This window comes from Pleurodeles waltl, chromosome 3_1 (assembly GCF_031143425.1).
Source record: "Pleurodeles waltl isolate 20211129_DDA chromosome 3_1, aPleWal1.hap1.20221129, whole genome shotgun sequence".
Lineage (NCBI taxonomy): Eukaryota > Metazoa > Chordata > Amphibia > Caudata > Salamandridae > Pleurodeles > Pleurodeles waltl.
In genome coordinates, this window is record NC_090440.1 from 1,299,986,774 (window position 1) to 1,300,007,409 (window position 20,636).

The 20,636-nt window shown below is 43.8% G+C and overlaps 1 protein-coding gene across 3 annotated transcripts in view; it reads left to right on the forward strand.

Annotated features, from left to right (window-relative positions):
* MUC13 (mucin 13, cell surface associated) overlaps positions 1–20,636 on the forward strand; it is a 648,793-nt gene that overhangs the window by 462,121 nt on the left and 166,036 nt on the right. For all 3 annotated transcript variants that reach the window (XM_069224633.1, XM_069224634.1, XM_069224636.1), the window contains one exon: positions 14,353–14,510. In XM_069224633.1, coding sequence (XP_069080734.1) covers positions 14,353–14,510 — 158 coding nt within the window. The remainder of the gene's footprint in view (positions 1–14,352; positions 14,511–20,636) is intronic.

Sequence of the window (20,636 nt, forward strand, 5' to 3'; positions counted from 1 at the left end):
GGGCGCAACGTCAAACTGACATCCCGGCACACGTCAGCCACCATGCCCCCTACATTAACTAGGGCCATATTAACAACCTCTAGCCATACCGACAACTGGAATGTAACTGCGACAACAGCTGCCACTACCACCTCCGCTCTGTGTGCAGTTCAAGTAGCCAATGGCAGTAACCTCCCCATGGATCATACACACCTAAATTAGAGGGCTGAGGATGACAGCTCCAGTAATCCCCTGAAAAAAGACAAAGGCCCCAGTACTGTCAAATGTCAATGCCCATAGTTGTCGCAAACATCAGCCAATGTCAACAACAATAGAAGCTACACAGCACTAAGGACATAGCCATGCTGCATATGTCAGGGTCCATACTGTGCCTGGGTCACAATGTAACATCCCAGATGTCATACTGCTCAGACAACAGCATACAGGGGGAGGACACATGTAACTGGTCACTGAAATACACCTGCACAGTCAGAGGAGGAAATAGGACACTGATACGATTATCAGGGCAATCCAATGTATCACACATTCCCAACATCAGCTGTACACATTACCAATGCCGACATCCATATCGTGCCATAACAATGCTATGCATAGGATATGCTACATGTCAACTACATTTAAGTGGATGTGAAAGATCAGAGACTGGGGCAGGTCCAGATTGTTTAGTGTGCTGCCAGTGCCATCAGAACACCCACAGCCAGTAAAAGGCCTCACCATGAGAATGGAAGTAGGGGAGAGTTGAGTAGGACAAGAAGGTGGCAATTCACTATTTGGCTTAAAACAATACTAGAGGAGATGATGCAGAGAAGTCCAATAACTTAATACTATAAATGTGACATGCAGGTGGGCCATAGGCCTGGGAGAATGCCCATCTGAAAGACTGGAGCAATAAACACGAAACAAGATCACAATGTGAATTCATCACAAGGAAAGGCATGTCACATCACTAATGCCACAACACAGACCCACTAATTGTACCTCGTTTCATTGCAGAGGAAGATGGATCTCCTGCGGATCTGCCTGTCCCAGAATACCCTGATGACATGGATGACGAGCTGAAAAACATTCCCCAGGAGACCATCCAAGAGGTCCTTGGAACCCTCCAGACCCCACCTTCAGTCACAAGGAGGAGCACAGAACAAGCAGCCATCACAGAGGACCCACCCACCACCCCAATTGTAAGACCTGCCAGCTCCAATACAGCTGAGGACTCAGACGACACAGGCTCCAGCTTTGAGAGAAATGTAGTCGGAGTACAGCGGGAGCTGTCCAATGAGGTGCAGGTAGGGATGCAAACTATGGCAGCAGCCTTGAGGGGGTGCGCTCGAGCATGATGTCATCTGCAGATCAGGCAGCAACTATGCAAGTGCTAACATCTATCTTGCAGGAACTGCAAAAAAGCCTGAAGGAAATCAGCACAGCTGTAATACAGTTGACCCAACACGTACAACAGCAATCCTGTTCACGTGAGCACGAATGCAACATTGAACCCCTCAGGGCTGACCTGGATGCCTACCATCGTGATGTGGCTGCTATTCTTAAGAATCCGCAGATCCTCCTTGCAGCAGTACTGCCCTTAAGACCTTCACAGGTAGCAGCGACTGGGATGTCTGACTCCACGTCTTCTAACACTGAGGTGTGTGTTGCCCCTTCACAACCACCACCAACAAGGACAGAGGAGGCAACACACACATCAGAAGAAGAAGACATGGAACAGATCACCTTCACACGGAAAAGTACCCAGAAGCACTAGTCCCTGCCACATGGCCAACTATTACCAAGGTCCAGCGTTTTGTAACATGCCAGTCTTACAACAACTCTACTTAATGACTGTTCTGCTAACCACTGTATATCTTGTCAGCCTGCCCAGTGATTGTCTCTCTCTTACTCATTGGCAAATCCCGTCCCTCTGCAATGTCTGAAACATCACCCTAGCATGTCAAAAGCATTTCCTTAGCCCCTTGTGTAGGATCACAATGTAAGATGTCACTATAATGGACTCACAATCATGGACAATGTACATTTAGCACTACAGCACTTTTCAATAAATAGCACTTACACAACAAATCTGTCTCTGGGTAATGTGACATATCAACTGTGCAGTAGATAACTGAAAAGTCCCTACTGTCAAATTACGTAGCTTGTCAATACAACTGTCCTAATATTATGTAGTCAGATAAATCTGCACAGTGGCCATGATTGCATCATACTCTGCCCTTCCTGAGGGTAATATCTGATGAAGTGAGAAACCATACACCATCATGCTGTATTGGAGAGAATAATGCTTCCTCAAGGGATATCTAAGTCATCAAATAGTGGCAGCAAAATGTTGTCACTATGCAATACTAACACATATAACAGTGCACACAAATCTAAGCAAACACTACAAAAACTGCATGAATGAAGCTGTCTGAGTTTACATCCAAATAGTTAATCATGCTGAACTGTGTCACAAATGATCTATGTGAGTCATGAAGACAAGAATACAAGAGTGCTTACGAGAACTCATCTTATAAGGGTGTCCTTGAACATCACACTGCAGTCAGACCTAAAACTGTTCCCCCAATACCAAGTCTGGAAGCACTGTTTGTGACGTAGAAAACATACTTATCGACAGAAACACGTTGGGATCCATATTAACTGTGATTGGTGGTTGCAACGAATGGTGGAAACTTTGCAAGGTTGCTCTGGGGTAGCTGCCAATCTTACAGCTCAGTTTGGATTTGTTTGTAGCATAGGACACAAATGTAATAGAACAAAATTCATGTACACTAATGCCAAGGCCATGATCAAGTAGCATTTAACAAATACTGTAAAGGGTTAACAATATATTTATTAAATGGTAATCACAGAAGAGGAAACTGAGGGAAAAGTCTTACCTACCTTAATCTACCCTGACTACTCATTACCCACAACTGTCCCTAACTAACCTAAGCTAAACTTACTTATCACATGTAACGAAACATTCTAAACATCAACCCCCCACCCCCTTGGAGGACAGCACATACTAAACTAAACACAAACTATACTAAACAAATATTATTATTTTTTTATTTTTTATTTTATTTTATTTTATTATTATTTGTTTTATTATTAAGCACACAAGAACCCCAACATAGACCCCCACCCACCCACCCACCCACACACTTAATAAGTAAAAATAGAAAGAATCAGGACCCCCCACCCACTAACACTAACTAAACTAACAGACTATACCAACCTAACACTAAGCCCCCTAAGCCCACTAAGTATGAGAACAAGGAAAGAGGAGGGAAGGAATCATGTCCATTGTCACAAAAGTATAGAGGTTGGCCCTCCGGAGGGTCCGCTTTATGGACTTCACAAGCCTGTTAATGTGGCGAACAACCCGGCTCAGATTGCTTATCTTCCTCAAGACAAGGTCCATCTTCCGTTCCATTTTGTGGAATGCTGCAGGGTCAACGGATGGAGCTGGGGCAGTCTGGGTACCGGCGGAGGAGGTTTGTGCGTGTGTGGAGCCAAGTCCAGTGGGCTGTCCTGCAGCTGTTGCAATGCTGGGGCCTGGAAGTACAGCAGACGCAGGGACAACAGTCCCAGCTGTGGGTGGGGTCACCTGGGTAGAACTGGTGGTTGTGCTGGTGGTGGCTGTGGTGGACAAAGTAGGGCCACCCTGTGGGAAGGCCCTCCATGCCCCGGAGGCCCGTTCATGGCGGTATAGACGGGCCATCCTCCTGAACCCCAACTCTACCAGCAGGATATGCTTGTATCTCATGGCCCGCCGCTGGAACTCACGGACCTGGTCGGGAGTCATGTTTACAGCTGTTAAGACAAATGCAAATAATTTACATTAGGAACTGCATTGTGTGAAATGGCACAAAAAGTCAATCATAACATACATCTACTGTACTTGTAACAGCTCATATCACCATACAGATCATTTAATGTCCCTGAAGAAGTACATGGCAGGCCAGCCTTCAAAGGTCACATCACACATAGCACATCCAAAACCTACGAGATGGGTAACAACTGGCATTGACTTACCCTCTGAGTTCTGCCAGTTATCAGCTAGCAATCATGCTGCATATCCTCAGCCAATACCTAGGCTACAAATGTCAGTGTACGGAATGCAAAACTAAAGCCACATGGTCTGCAAGTTGTAACAGGACTTGCCAGTATAGTACCCATGTGCCATACCTGAGTGTGTATACTAGGTTTCGACCAAACAGTCACTTATTCACATGTATGTGTAACATACTGGTAGCATCAGTCCTAGGAACCCTATTCACAAACCCATGCCTGTGTTTGAGGGAGGGTGGAGAAACAACTAACAATTCCAAACAACATGGACACTGAGGAGTGTATAGAAAACTCCACACGTGTTTGGCTCTACACACACACCACAGGTAAGGTCTATCAACAAATAGGAGTCTGCAAACCCTTGACCACTCATAGTGCCACACATGTCAGGAAATGCAGAGCTTGGTACACAACATATACTTCCCGTAAGGCATGACTCACACCAGACACAGAGTTGCAAGAAAACCCATGATCATGATTAGCATGCACACCTAGGCCATTGCACTCAAGTTCCACATACATGTAGCACAACATGTGGAAGTACATGCTGCTAGGAAGTTCTACCTACAGTTTAATAAGTACCTTTTTAAATAGGGAAGCAGAAGTCTGTTGGAAAGCAATTTGCAGTACCAATCAGGGAGAATGTGGGTCTGACAGGCTGACTAAATCTGAGCTGACTTCCAGTGCGACTCTTGTTGATACAAGTGTCATCCACATGACTCACCCCAGTACTCATTGTGGGGCCTACAGGAATGACCCACAATCCCTAGATAATACAATAGGATAAGCATTGGCCAACTCAAAACTTTTGAGAAACTGAAATCCCACTCATGGAACAAGTCAAATGATTGGCCAACGCATCACACCTTGCTACGCGTTCAACACACACAAGTCCATCACACATCACCAGCAAACACAACAGACATATCAACACTTACTGGAGTGGTCGGGGTCCTCAAATGTAGCCACCTCTCCCATAATGTAGGGTGCCGGTCCACCTGTAAGGCATGGAAGGAAGAAATGTGCTCAACATCTGTGCACTGACCAACAATTTCAAAGACATGTACAATGTGTAAGCTGAATAAGCAAATGACAGCCATTCAGACATGATGATACTGCATCTGATATATCACGGCCAACATGTACATAGCATGGGTCTCCTGTGACAGTTACACACATATCTGCACACATGCATTGGCCCTAACTATCATGTGGTGGCAAACATGCCCAATCATTAGAGATCAGAAAAAATAATGGAGCGTAATCGTCTCATCATGTGCATCCAAGAGAGACATCCAAAGCCTGGTTACTTGAGTACTGCATTACCAGTCAAAAAGCCTATGTGGCCATGACACATTTCATACACATAGGTACAATGTACAGAGGGGCAGGGACTTTTGTAAGCCCTCCTGTTGTTACAGTTTCTTCATTTGATGTGGCCCTGCAATGGTGATTTGCACCAACCATGGAGATGTGAAGCCATGTGCATATCTTTGGACTGCCATCCCTAATTGGAATGTGGCACAACTAACTCCAAATACCAGTCTTTGAAGTTAGCTGAGGGCACCTTACACCTTTTCACAAAGTTTTCAAATCCAGATCTGACATGTATCCAAAAAGATGAAGGACCACAATAATCCCTAACATTCATAGAACTTCCGTGAACGCTTTCCTTCCACATTCACCAGACTCACATGAGACATCTGTCTGGGCCACCTTGCTATCATCAATTGACGTGAAGCCTGCACTCATTTTCTGCATCATGTAGTGTTTCTAAAGTCAGTCTAGCTATTGCGTCAACAAAGTTAGCCAATATTTTAGTACATCTTTACTTCTCTGGCAAATGTGGCCTATATAGACATGATTGGCTCCTATTTTGTTTGGTTGTCTGACACAAAGCAGCACCAATTTACTTAACGGAAAAGTATCCTGTAAGTTTGCAGAGCACGTTCTACCTGACAGCTAGCAATTGTGATCCTTCCCATAGTGCATCAAGTACCCTGTATGTTTCCACAGCATTACACACAGTCAGCAAGTTAGATGGCAGATATTGTACAAATCATCTGATGTCCCTACAGAGCATTTAATCGTGCACATTTACATGATTAGTACTCACCAAAAGTGCCACCAATCACGATTCCCAGGTGGTCCAAGAGATCCTGCTCCCTGGTGATGAGGTCAGCCCACCGGTGCTTCAGCTGGTGGTCACTCCTCTGGCTGGCATACACACGCTGCAGGTGATGCAGAACCTTTCCCCACTGGATTCTGCGTACCTCAGTGTGATACCCCTGTATCACCCTGCCTCGATCATCAGTGGTAAGAAATGGCACACAAGCCATATGAAGCCCCCCAACTCCTCTTCACCCATCCTGCCAAGACGTGGCCTACCAGACATCATGCAAATGAGAAGGGAAATAGGGGTTAAAGAAATAGAAAGTGAAAAAGTGAAAGTGAAAGTACACCCACTGTACATGATATGTAAACAGGATATCGTATTACATTACTACCTGCATAAAATGGCTGCCGTTTTTTGCGTTATGCGTCATATTTTTTCACGCATACAGTTTGAGCATCATATTTTTCGATGCACAGGAGTGAAAATTAGCCCGCATCCAAATAATAGTAAATAGTCTGTACAATTATTTGGATGCGGCCTAATTTTCACTCCTGTGCGTCAAAAAATATGATGCACAAACAGTATTTGTGGGGGAAAAATGACGCATAACGCTAGCAACGTCAAAATTTCAGTGCATGAACTGGTTTTGGGCATTTTTTCTGTTTTTATGTTATGTTACATTTGGGACACATCAGAGATAGGCTGATGGCACCCACTATGGTGTTGATGGTGTATGTTCACATGTGAGACATACTGCAGCGGACCATGACCCGCTACTTCCTTAACAGTATTTTGACTGTTGGCTGACGCACTAGATGGCCATATGTGTGGCCTACATATATGTATTGCACAATTTGGGCATGTTTGGCATCAGGAGAGGATAGCAATGTGACGCACATATGTACAATACCTCAATGCCTACGGCTCAATGTGTGTGCGGTGGCAACTAATGTATTTGTTGACCAAGTGTGTGTGCATCACATGATGCAATATTGAACATATGCTTGTATGAATGTGAAATCAATGTGTCCAAACCTTAGATGCAATTCATTGTGGAACTGAGAGAGGACATGTGTTAGCCATACATGTAGCAACATCCGTTATGTGCGCACTTCCAAGATTTAGGGTAACGTAGACACCACATATGACAAAGCATGCACCAGATCGATGGCTGATGCTTGTTCATGTCAATGGTCCACATTTTCACCATCCTATGTCCTAGATTTTTGGCAACAGCTTCCTAGGCACTTGTTGGTGAATCCCACAGTGAGTCAGACACATGCATTGAGGAAGTGGGTACCATGTAGTTGGCCCAGACAGCCAAAGGTGAACCACAAATGTATGAGGACGCCACAGTTGAGGTCATATAACTGAGCCACAACTCTCCAGTGGCTGTGGTGGACCAGCAGAAGAGGCAGCACGTGTCCACATATTTCCAGTGATCAATTGCACAGAGGTGTCTTCTTCATGTGTGTGGAGCCTGTATATTTTTAGGGGTGTAATTTGTCACAGTTAGGTCCAGGTCTCATCATGAGTCAGTGGCAGCTATTCCTGTATCTTCTGAGTATCCTTTGTTGATCAATGTGAGTAAAGTGGATGTGGACATAAGAACCAACATGGGGATGGTCCCACCCTGTCACTGAATACGTGTAATGTGACAGTCAACAGGGCAACCTTGGTGTGCTGAGTGAGATAATGTCTAAGGTGTCATGTTCCGGCAGGTGTCATTACAACATTTGTATACAGGTTAGCCTCTGCAATTCCCACTGCATCTGGAAACATCATAGTCTCTGTGCTGATTATTCTCACAGCTATTCACCACACACGGCCCATCAAAATGTTGTGAGCAATGTAATTCTGTGTGTGAACTGTCAAGGTCCTGACATGTGTGGATTTTTCATGGACATTATCAGAGTTTGCTGGTTCTGCTGAAGGCCCCGTACCCAAGCCCTGCATACAGCCCTGGGACACTGTCACACTTTGTCATTCATGCATAAATGAGACTCAGACAAGGGATGGCCCATGAATTTAGGTATTCACAAGGGATTTAACTCATATGGTACAATTAAAAGGCAGATGATGCTATACAATGTATTTGGGTATGCATTGATGTAGCACATGCCCAAATACCCTCTGAGGAATGAGAGGTTTGCTAACGCAAGTGTGGTACATATGTAGTCACAGGGAAACTTTAGGGTGACACTCAGACAGATGCCAGTCAGGCTGACAGGATGCAGGGTGAATCAGGATCCAGCAATTTAACAAGTTACATAATCAGTGGTCTGACTAAGACTGTTTGGAGGACGAACTAGACAGTTGACATGTAAAACTGTGTATGTCCTGTGTTTTTGAAGGTGACAATTGAACCCAAGGGTTGTGTTACACAGCTTAATTAGTAGCAATGCTTAACGGTGTATTTGACAAAATGGCAACTCCTATTCTGTTCCAGGAATCAGCAGGGGCAGTGCTTGGTGAAATGGGTGGTGTGCATGGAGGTGATTACAGGTGTGGGCTGCATCAGTTTCTCACAAGTCCTGTAGGTGAGATTTGCATTCTAATGGCCAACAGACATTTTCACATGGGAAGCAATCTACAGGTGCTAACAGGGTTTGGAAACTAGGAGCCAGTGTATTAATTGACCTGACGTCCATGCAGTCAGATGTTCTATGACAATGGTATTCCATAGGAAAGAATGTAGCACACTGGATTGCTATTGACAAGCTGTGTGTGTAAAGGAGGGAATATCAGGGTACACATCTTACTATTCCAGGGACCCCTTCAGACAGGTGGGTTGTGACCAGGTGCATGGGTGTGTCAGGAGTTAGGAAATGGGCTGACATGTACATGGAATGTCATGTGCGCAATGCTTCTCATATGTGTGGCACTTGTGCTGTCTATGTTCTGCCTCTATGGAACTCTGGTCACAGATAGTCCTTGCAAAGATTGGATGCAGTTGGACTTACTGCTGTCAAGGGTCTGGTTAGACATTCCTGTTACTGATGCAACAGCACATCAACTGCCTCATGTATGAGGCTTGTTTTCCCCTTATTGAGTGATGGTGTCTTAGTTGTGAGCCATATGCTGCGATGAACCATGTTTTCAACATGTATGTGTGAAATAGGTGTGGTCCTCTGCTATTGCCCTTCAACGGTGAAATGTACAGGATATGTGTCATTTACTCTGTGTGTATGTGACCGGTGTGTTGTACGCATCGAATTTGCTCTGGGATTTTCAGTGCCCTAATCGGTATATCAGCAATGCTCCATGAGGCAACACTCTTAATCTGATAGTTAGAGATAAAGGTGTGCAAAAATTAATAGCCAAACAATGATATGGTGATTATTATAGGTGTTTATTGAAATTAGTTCATAAAGTGGTGATGGTGATTATATTTAAAAGAAATTGTTCACGATATGTTGCCGCCTACGTAAACCAGCGGCCGTGTTTTGTTGTTCCCCCTCATGTTGCAGGCCACCATCATCCTCTTCCTCCTCTTCAGGCATGTGTGGCTCGGGTTCCAGGAGGGTAATGTTCCTTTTTATGCAAATGTTGTGCAGAATAGCACATGTTAGGATGATCTTACAGACCATTTCCGGGGAATATAGGAGGCTACCACCAGTGATGTTGAGGCACCGGAACCTTGACTTGAGGATGCGAAGGTCCTCTCGACTATGGTGCGTGTCCTCCTATGTGCGTCATTGTAGGCACGCTCTGCTGCAGTACTCGGGTTGCCAATACGTGTCATTGTCCATGGCTGGATGCCATAACCCTGATCAGCTGCAAGAGAAAATGAATGGGATCATGTGGATGTAGCTAGCCCCATTGAAATCACCTTTCATGGCAGTAGTTGTCTTGTGTTGTTTGTGACTCTTTTGTGTTATTATGTCGCATCCTAGGCTAGTAGGATGTACCATCTACATTGTGTTGTTTCCGTTGCTGAACGAGTGTTTGGCTGCTAACCAGTTGTCAGCAATATGTTTTGGGATTTGCAGTACAGTGTGCCCTCCCTAGCATTGTGACTTGTGATACAGGGTCCCTGTGTCTTCACTGGGGATGAGATGATAGTTCCATACACAGGTTAAAATTGACAGTGGTGGTAACACGTTCATATCAATGTACCCTGGACATCACATACCTTTAGACTTATGCAATGGATTAATGTAAACATAATTGAGACGCTTACAATTTGCAAGGTGGCATTTAGGCAACACACTCCAAACGTTGTGATCATTGACGTCTTAACATTAGGCTGTACAGTAATTTCAGATGTGTGACAGGTTCAATGGTGATCTATGAAACATGGCTAGCGGTGTGACAACCTCAGTGTGTTCCTGTCGACATGTTGCTATTGTGGTGTATGTGTTGTGTGTCCTAGAGGGTTGCTGTGCAGTGTGTATATAAGTAGGTGTTTGTACTTACCAACAAGTAGTCCATTGCCTTACCGTCCATCCTGGAAGTGTTCATTGATGGTGCTGTGACGGAAGATGAATGAGTCATGGACACTCCCAGGATATTTAGCCACGATGTTGGTGATCAATCCTTGGTGATCGACAATGACCTGCACATTGATGGAATGTGTGTGCTTCCTGTTGCGGTAGAGTTGTTCAGTTGCAGCAGGTGGTACAAGGTGTACATGTGTGCAGTCGATTGCACCAAGGACGTGTGGGAAGCCACTAATGAGGTAGAACCCCTGTTTTGTTTCCTGCTGCTTCTGCAGTGTGTTAGGGAAGCAGATTTGGCGGGGTGTGAGGCCAATGATGGCATCCAGTACTTTGGGCAAAAAGGCAGAGAATGATGGCTGTGATATTCCGGCAACCAGGGCACCACTTGTTTGAAAAGAGCCACTTGCCAGCATGTGAAGTACGGCAAGCAGCTTGGTTTCTGTTGGGATGGTGCGGGGTGTCAGCATGGTGGGTGCCAACTGTGGCTCAATGTTGTGCAGGAGCTGCTGAATGGCCTGCCAGGTCAACCTGTACCTCTGGATGACGTCATGTCCCCTGAGGCCATGAAGGGTTGTTCTGGGGCGGAATATCCTCTCCTGCCTCTGCTGCTCTGCTGTTGCTTCCGTGTGTTCTGATTAAATTCAGGTGTGTTTGCCCCATTTTAACGCCTGCCTTGACCCGGGCGTTAAATTGTGACGCAAATTGGGCTGTGCATCATTTTCCGTCTCCGCATCCCGGCCGTGTGTCATTTTTGCCCGAAAGCATAAATACGACGTACGGCCGTTTAAGTCATTTTTTGGATGGGAACGCCTACCTTGCATATAATTAACGCAAGACAGGTTGCCGCATCCCAAAAATTACGCACATGGCTGGATTTTGTTGTCCGCGGGCTCGGGCGTCAAAGTTTAAATATGGGGCAAGGTTTGCGCTGAATGTGCGTCACAATTTTTCACGCACATTCTGCGCAGACGGAGTATAAATATGCCCCTTGGTGTCAGAGGAAATCAGTCTCCTCAGAGTCAGATACCACATACTCGATCCCTAGAGCAAATCCAGTATCTGCTGAGAACATATGATCTGTTCTTTTAAAGTAGTTTTAGGAAAGCAGTTCAATTGAACCATTTTATTCTCTTTAGTAATCCTCTTAATAAATATTTTTTTAGATCTCCAGTATACAAGATTAAATAAAGCATATGCATTGCCCTGCAAGACGTGTGCAGTTCAACTTTCTGTGATTGCCTTATTGCTTCAGGATTGATAGCATTTGTGGTACTTTGAGTCCTCATAGAATACATTTCCCTGTTTAAAGGTAAAAGCTGTATTTAGGAAGAACAGTGAGCGACTACTAGCTCTCAGTAAAAATTTAGATTGCTCTCACCTGCAGTGATAACTGCCTGGCAGGTGAGACAGTAAGTTGCTGTTGTGGCATTTCGCTCAACGATGTTCCGTTCTTGACAAAGACAGTTCACAGGAACCTGGGATCCATCTGCTGGAATGGCCAGTGGAGCAGAGGAGGATAGCTAGGATAGCGGTTGCCAAACACCAGAAGTGGAGGCAACAGGAGCAGGTGTTGTGCTGGTAGAAGCACTAGATGGTTCTTGCCCCAGTTCTTTCAACTCAAGGTCGTGCTGTCTCTCAGCATGCTCCAAACCGGTGGCATGCAAGGCGCAGAGGTGCTTGAACATACCTCTGGTCCCGAGGAAATACTGTTGCCCAGATCCTCGAGAAATTACTTTGTTGCACAGGCAACAAGTTACCTGGTGGGCATTTACTTTCTTCTCCTCGGTGGAATAGAGAACAACAGCCAGATCATCGACTCCTTTAACTTCCTGAGATGCTTTAACTCCTGCTCCTCTAGAGTGATTTTCTCCTCTTCTCCCTTGAAAGGATCTGAAGCAGCTGCACCAAGTTGAGGTCTTGCAGCCATTTTCCCCCCAACTCCAGTATAAGAGCACCAGAAGATGCAGCAGAGCTAGAAGAATTGTCTGTAGCTCTGCACCAGAAGACAACCTAGCGAAAAAAGAAACAAACTTCTTATTGGCTGACAACATCTTCTTTCAGCCTATGAGAATGATTGCTACACTCTGGAGTACTGCAGTGCTTCCAAATGAGTACCGCAGTGCCAGCAAACTTTTAAAAAAATGAATAAATACAAACAAAACATGTATACAGTATCTATGTAACCTACAACCTGGTCAATTAGATTACATAATAGTTATAGTTAGGGATTACTACATTTGCTACGTTTTTCCTGTTTTCCTGTGACTATATATATATATATATATATAAATATATATATATATATCCAACCCAAATGGTCTAAAATAGCGAGGCACTCAACTGCTGGTGTACGTGGAGGGTTTTAGACCATAACCCTTATTAATCATCACACAAAAAAGGCTGGGTGCTGTGACAAGGAATTCAAATATAAGACAGTTTGCCACAGAGAGAAAGAACTGGTAAAAAGGAAGTTACGGAAAAACCTGTTTGAAAAAATATGTTGAATGTAATTGATGCACGTATTCCTTTTAACATGATGTACGAGTAATATTGGATTGAACTATCAATGACTATATAATCGGTTTGAATTAAGGAATCGTGTTAACAGCAATCACGTTTGAATATCTTACAGGTGAGAGACATGTGACTATTAATCCCAGAATGCAATATAAATAGTGTGATGGCAGGAAGGAACAGACGTTACCACTTGAGAAAGACATGGTTGTCGAAATGCGTCGTGGGGTCTGAAAATCTGTCTGAATAAATGAAGCTGTCATGGAGCCCCCAGAAGTGCAGTGCCTTTTTTGTGTGATGATATATATATATATATATATATATATATATATATATATATATATATGTATATTTCTTTTTTTCCCACCAACAGTCCACTCAAGGCGCGCTCTTGTCGTCGGTGCCTACACCAGGGAAGGACCATTTACCTATATTAATCACCACACAATTTTGACACAAGGTCAATGACGCAGCACTCACAGGATTCTTGATTACTTCTTTTAATGTGCGACGTGATAACACCAACACCAATGCCAAAGTGCTGTGTCATTGACCTTGTGTCAAAATTGTGTGGTGATATATATATATATATATATATATATATATATATATATATATATATATATATATATATATATATATATATATATATATGTAGAGCATCAAGACACATGGTTATAGTTTACTGTTTATTGTACATTAATGATTTAGGTAATTTAATTTGGTTGTTTGCACATGAAATTGCACAATATTTTATTCAATGTGTAGCATTCAAGCAATTTCTAATTAGCAATGCTCTGTTTGGCAAATTAAAAATGCTTACTTTTTGTATTGCCAGCACCTTTCTACTTGATAGGTAAGCAATTAGTTTTTTCACAGCACAATGAAGCTCTTGCCTGCTAATTATTTTATTGGCTACATTTTTGGATATATTTGGGTGGCGTATGTGGAAGTGGGATCAGGTGCACTTGTGTAGGAAAATATATATTTAAGGTAGACATTTGAGCAATTTATATAATTTTAAGTAGATGTTACTTAGATGCTTTTCTATGTTTTCTTGTGCTACTCCATACAATTTAATTTTGTAGTTTTACAGATGATGTTCTATTTTATCATAAATATTTATGTATGGGTTCAAATGACACATGCAGACCAGAAGTGGTTATATTTTGAGTCTGATTGTATCTATGCTTCCATATTTAATTGTTGTGAACTGTATTTCAGACAATATTCCAAAAGCCAAAGCTTCTTGAAAGCTGCAGAAGATACTGTGATAGAAGTAAATAATGTATTCACGAAAAATTCCAGCATCACAGAGGCGACCGTGCTTAAAACTATAGAACACGCTCTTCAAGAATATGACTTATTTTTAAATGTTACAAGTAAGACAAATGTTTATATTAACAATTTTATGAAATCATGTGGAATTAAAATAAATGTTCTTAAAGTGTAATCCCATCGGTCTTCATTGTATTTCATGAGAAATTATTTGGTAACCTTTCTGTATTCAGGGAAAAATCGAATATAAGCAAAATAGCCTTCATATTTCAAAATGTTAGCTTGTTAACACTTTAACAAGATGACCCATGGGTTAGGACTAGGCCTGGTTAAAACAGTTGTCAAAAACGAATACAACAGAACAAGCACATTTGATTCAATGTACACTTGTTTCAGATTGTGTTGTTATTGTAATCGTATCTATATATTGCTTACAAACCCTGACAAGGCATTGAACCACTTTATGGCGAGTAGCACACTACTCTGGAACGCAGGTTAGAGATTAATCCAATGGTATTGTTGTTTATTGGGGTAAGGCATTCGTTTTCAAAAGAGGAAAAAACATACATTTACTCCAGTGTCTTTGTGGTAGATAAAAAGTTGAAGTTTACGGCAAATGTTTGGTGAAATGAGTAGGCTATGTTAGGTATTGTTAGTTTTGCAGAGATAGAGTTTAAAAAAAAGAAGAGGTTGTGATCTATGAAATGAGGTGTGAGCCATTTGTTCCATTTGCAGAATTACAGTATGAGAGGTTAAGGCAGAGAGGCACAGGAATAAAATGAGCTATATACAGAAACAGAAAGCATGCAAAAGATGAAAGAGTGGAAGGTTACTCAGAAGAAAGAAAATGGTGGATTAATCAGAATTAAGCTAGCCAGAGTTTTAAAAGTATACTGGAACAAGACTTTCTGGGATAGCCAGCAATCTGAGGATGTAAGCTTTACATAGAAACAATATTATATCTAGAGCTCCATGTCCGAAGATAGCTTATACATGTGAGACCGATTGCACAGATAATTTAAACATGCAATATATCATGCCTACGGCAGCCATTTCAAACAAGCATCTGAACTCTGGTACTGGGTCTGTATGCTGCATAAGAGAAAGGGAAGTGGTGCAGAAAAAGAATGTTTAACTTAATGATCTTTCCTCATTATTCTGTATTAAATATTGTTTAACTCACTCACTAAAAATTAGTTATTTGACACTGGCTAAGAGCATCTCACCAATGAGTGGTCTGATTTTACCTTGTTTGTAACCTAATCCAATTCTAGATTGTTTCTTCAGCACAGCAGGGAAACCACAGGTACGAAAGGTAGCTAGTGCTAACATCCATGTATATGTGGTATTATGTGGTACATGCATTGTATGTACTAATAAAGCAGAGGAATAGATGTCTTTGGATTGGCCTGTTCATGTGCAAATGATGAGGGTGAGTTTGTTTTTCCCGGCAGTGGAAGTGTATTGCTAATGTTCCTAAAGCAGGAGTGGGGAGACCTAAATAGTGAAGTGGGGACAGAGGAGATTGTGCTCAGGACCACCTGGCGGCTGCAGCTGACTGTGCATATTGTCTGTCAGGGAGGTTGTAAGAATGTGATGTCAACCATGTGCTGACTGGTTAGAGAGCATGTGCATGTGCCTGGCCCTTGCATGCCTGGTGATTTTGTGTGTGCCTCAGGCACTGGAGGTCAGACTGGGTCAGTGTGAGTTGTGTATCTTGTGAATGAGTGAATGAAACTGATTGTTGTTTTTGTTATTTTGAATCTCTGAGCAGAGGATATGTGTTTGACAGAGTTTGCTGTCAGTGTTTGTTGATATAGTTAACTGAAGGATACAAATATTCATGTGCCTAGAAGCGTAGAGGGCATTCAGGTGCTGGAGTTTGCTGGTGTATCTAGATTCGCTGGACACGTTTCTCCAGAGACAGATGTGCCCTTCGAACGGGTCTGGTAGGTACTTTCACCGCTCCAAGATAATGTTAATTTTGTACCCATACATTTGAAATAGGGGATTATGGGGCTCATTCCGAGCCCGGCGGGCGGCTGGCGCTGCCCGCCGGGCAGAAACCGCCCAAAGACCGCACCGCGGTCAAATGATTGCGGGGGTCATTTTGACTTTCCCGCTGGGCCGGCGGGCGATCTCCAGAAGATCGCCCGCCGGCCCAGCGGGAAAGCCCCTGCAACGAGGAAGCCGGCTCCGAATGGAGCCGGCGGAGTTGCAGGGGTGCGACGGGTGCAGTAGCACCCGTTGCGATTTTCACTGTCTGTCGAATCACCTGGAGTGAGTTTATGAGGGAATATTTATTTTTTTCCCTAAGTTGTCACATTTATGTAATGAGAAACAGATTTCACCATATTAGCCATACATTTGCAGTAATCTAGAAAGTTGTCAACAGTTATTGAGACAAATGCAGCTGAAGAAGTATAAGCCAATTTCATTGCTCTACCCATGATCACTTCATAGGTGATAAACTGGTATTTTTATCAGGAATCATCAAAAAAAGAGGAAGTGTCAGACCACTTTAGACCAGTTTAAGCCAATTTGTTTTTGTAAGTTCCATTCATCCCCTGAACCACTCCAGAAGACTGAGGATGATAACTACAATGGAATTTCTGGTTTACATGAAAGGTGGTACAAATTATTTGCAAAACTTCAGTCACAATCTGTCACAATAGCAGATGTGAGTTCAAACCTTGGAATCAACTCGCTCAACAAAAGCCTAGCAACTGTAAGGTTATCTGATCTCCAAGTGGTGTTGGCCTCAACTCATTTAGGGCCAGATGTAGCAAAGGTTTTGCGCCTCGCAAACGGCGAAAATCGCCGTTCGCGAGGCGCAAAAGCCTCTTTGCTATTCAGAAATGCATATTGTGAGTTGGTACTGCATACCAATTTGCGACTTGCAAATTGCGAGTCGCAGGGACTCGCAATTTGCAAGTCGCAAATTGGCGTTTTGCTACATCTGGCCCACAGAAATCAAACAGAAAATTACCAAGATATATTAAAAACCATTACAAACTGGCATTTTGGCAAAGTGTGCTTAGAGTCTTGTAAATGGGCCTTCTGATTTGACAATATGATTCATCACACCCAATGATCTTTTTATCGGATTATTGCTTTGACAATCAAAAGATCAGGTGCAGAGATTTTCAGCAATATTTCTAAAATTTAGATTTTCCCACTAATTCCTGAGTGAGACTAATCAAGATAGTACCTAGCAATGGGATGAAACATAGCATCACAGACTATATACTTATTTTCTGAACTCAAATATAAATCTTGATATTTTTTCATGTAAATCTCCCATTTCTTTTTCACGACATTGTTAACCTCTTCATGACGGTCTCTCAAATGAATCAAAGAAGCCTGTATTGAATTTAAAAAGAGACAAACCACATGGTCTGCATTATGTATGGTACTTATCCTTGAGTCATCATTCTCCTGAATGACTGTCTCATTCCCAAGTGCACAATATTTGGCTACTTGATCAGCATACTTATTTCCAATAGTAACTATAAGAAACTGGGTTGCTAGTTGACACAGGTGTGAAACCTGGTCATGAACAACCACAACATATCTGCCAACTTACAAAATATTTTCACAGTATGAGGAGGGGGCGGGGACTTGGATAGGACTGGGCCTGCTGATGAGCGCTATCTAAGAAGCACTGCCTCTCACCAAGCTCCCCATCCAAAACAAAAACCCCAAAACAAGGGGTCATGAAGGCTGTTGCCAATGTCCTGGGGTGTTTTCCCACCTTTCATAGATTTTGGCGGCATACAGACTCTGAAAACAAACTGGATACCCACTGTTTACAGTGGTTTTCAGGTTGTTTTCCCTGCCACTTTCTGATTTTGGCTCTTCAAGTGACTGTTGGAAGGGAACCAAAATCATGTGACACATGAGGACACCGTGTGAGTTGGCAGGTCTGCCACTGTCCCTTTCAGGGTGAACCACAAAAATCACTCAACAAACCTATCTTTAACCCTGTATAGCTTGGCAAAATAAAGTAGTCAGGCTTAACTTAGAGGCAATGTGTAAAGTATTTATGCAGCACACAAACAGTAATAAGGAGAAAACACAACACAAGAAAAATCCAAAACCAAGTAAATGTTAATAAATTATTGAACCCTAACATGACAAAAATCCATTCAGTAGAGCAGGAGTTATGAATGTTTATGTCTTTTTAGTGCAAACTAAAGCCTAAAAGATCAAACCGCCAACCGTAGACACTTAGGTGGTCATTACAACCCTGGCGGACGCTGTTAAAGTGGCTGTAAGACCGCCAATAGGCCGGCGGTAAAAATTTTGCAATTACGACCGTGGCAGAAACTGCCAACAAAGAAAGCCACTTTAACACTCAGACCGCCACGGCGGTACAGACCAACAGCTTGTCGGTCACCGCCAACAGACAGGCAGGAGCCAATGTACTGCCCACACTATTATGACAGGCCAATCCGCCACCTTTTCTGGGGCGAATACAACGCGGATAAAAACATGGCGGAATTTAGAATGAAAAACGCTCACCTCTACACACTCCACGAGGAAGGGGGACAGCATGGAGCCGGAACTTCAAATTCTTCCAGCGCTAGTCTTCCTGCTCTTCTACGAGGATCACCAACGCTGGCGGCGAAGATCACAGTGAGTACTGCACCTACGACATAGGGGAGGGGGGAGGCAAAAAACAGGGACACACACACTCAACACCACAACCCCCACCCCGATCCTCACCCACTACAACACACACACCAATACTTATCTATACATTACAGTAACACCCCCCAATCCCCCCAGAAGAATGCAAAGACAAAAGGAAATTAGTGTAACTATTGTAATATATAAAAAATCAGTAAGCAAAAATATACATATATATATATATATATATATATATATATATATATATATATATATATATATATATATATATATATATATACACTATAAACAAAATATACACCACGATGATTAGTGCAGGTTTCGCATCATTCATAGTCCGTGGACCACTGGGCCCAAAATGCATGGGCGAGGCCCACACAAGATACCCGAACTTGACAGAGAGAACACTACTGGGGCATCAGATAGAAATACAACAGGCACCTCAGGGGGAAGGGACGGGGGGGCACCTCAGCCGGATGAGTGCACAACGCCAGATCCACGAGGGGGCTCCATGCCCATTGATCAATCCTGGGGAGTGCAAAGCCACAGTCTCTCAAGTCTCTACAGTGGTTGGGTTGCCCACTGTACCATCCTGGGGAGTGCAAAGCCACAGTCTCTCAGGTCTCTACAGTGGGTGGGTTGCCCACTGTACAATCCTGGGGAGTGCAAAGCCACAGTCTCTCAAGTCTCTACAGTGGGTGGGTTGCCCACTGTACCATCCTGGGGAGTGCAAAGCCACAGTCTCTCAAGTCTCTACAGTGGTTGGTTTGCCCACTGTACCATCCTGGGGAGTGCAAAGCCACAGTCTCTAAAGTCTCTACAGTGGGTGGGTTGCCCACTGTACCATCCTGGGGAGTGCAGAGCCACAGTCTCTCAAGTCGATGCATGTATCCACTGGTTCTGAAGAGGGACTGGTGCCCAGAGTGCAGCACTCACCCTGTGACAGTCCCAGTTGCGCCACTGCCCTTGCCGCAAATGGGCTAGCGGTGTTTTCCATGACGGTCTTTGCCCTGTTCAGCGGTGCTTGCCCTGTTCAGCGATCCTTGACCTGTTGAGCGGTCCTTGCCGTGTTCAGCTGTGCTTGACCTGTTCAGCGGTGCTTGAATGGTGGTCGTTGCCCTGTTCAGCGGTGCATGCCCTGTTCAGCGGTGCTTGCCCTGTTCAGCGGTGCTTGCCATGGCAGTCTTTGCCCTGTTCAGCGGTGCTTGCCCTGTTCAGCGGTGCTTGTGTTGGCAGTTTCTGACCTGTTCAGCGGTGCTTGCCCTGTTCAGCGGTGCTTGAGTTGGCAGTTTCTGACCTGTTCAGCGGTGCTTGCCCTGTTCAGCTATGCTTGCCATGGCAGTCTTTGCCCTGTTCAGCGGTCCTTGCCCTGTTCAGCGGTGCTTGCCATGGCGGTCTTTGCCCTGTTCAGCGATCTTTGCCCTGTTCAGTGGTCCTTGCCCTGTTCAGCGGTGCTTGCCATGGCGGTCCGTCATTGCCCAGCTGGCCTGGGGCTGGCCTTCCTTCATGGGTCAGCTGGGCTGTGGCTTGCGGGGCCCTCCTGGGCAGTGACGATGGGGCTGGTGGTGGCCTCCTCC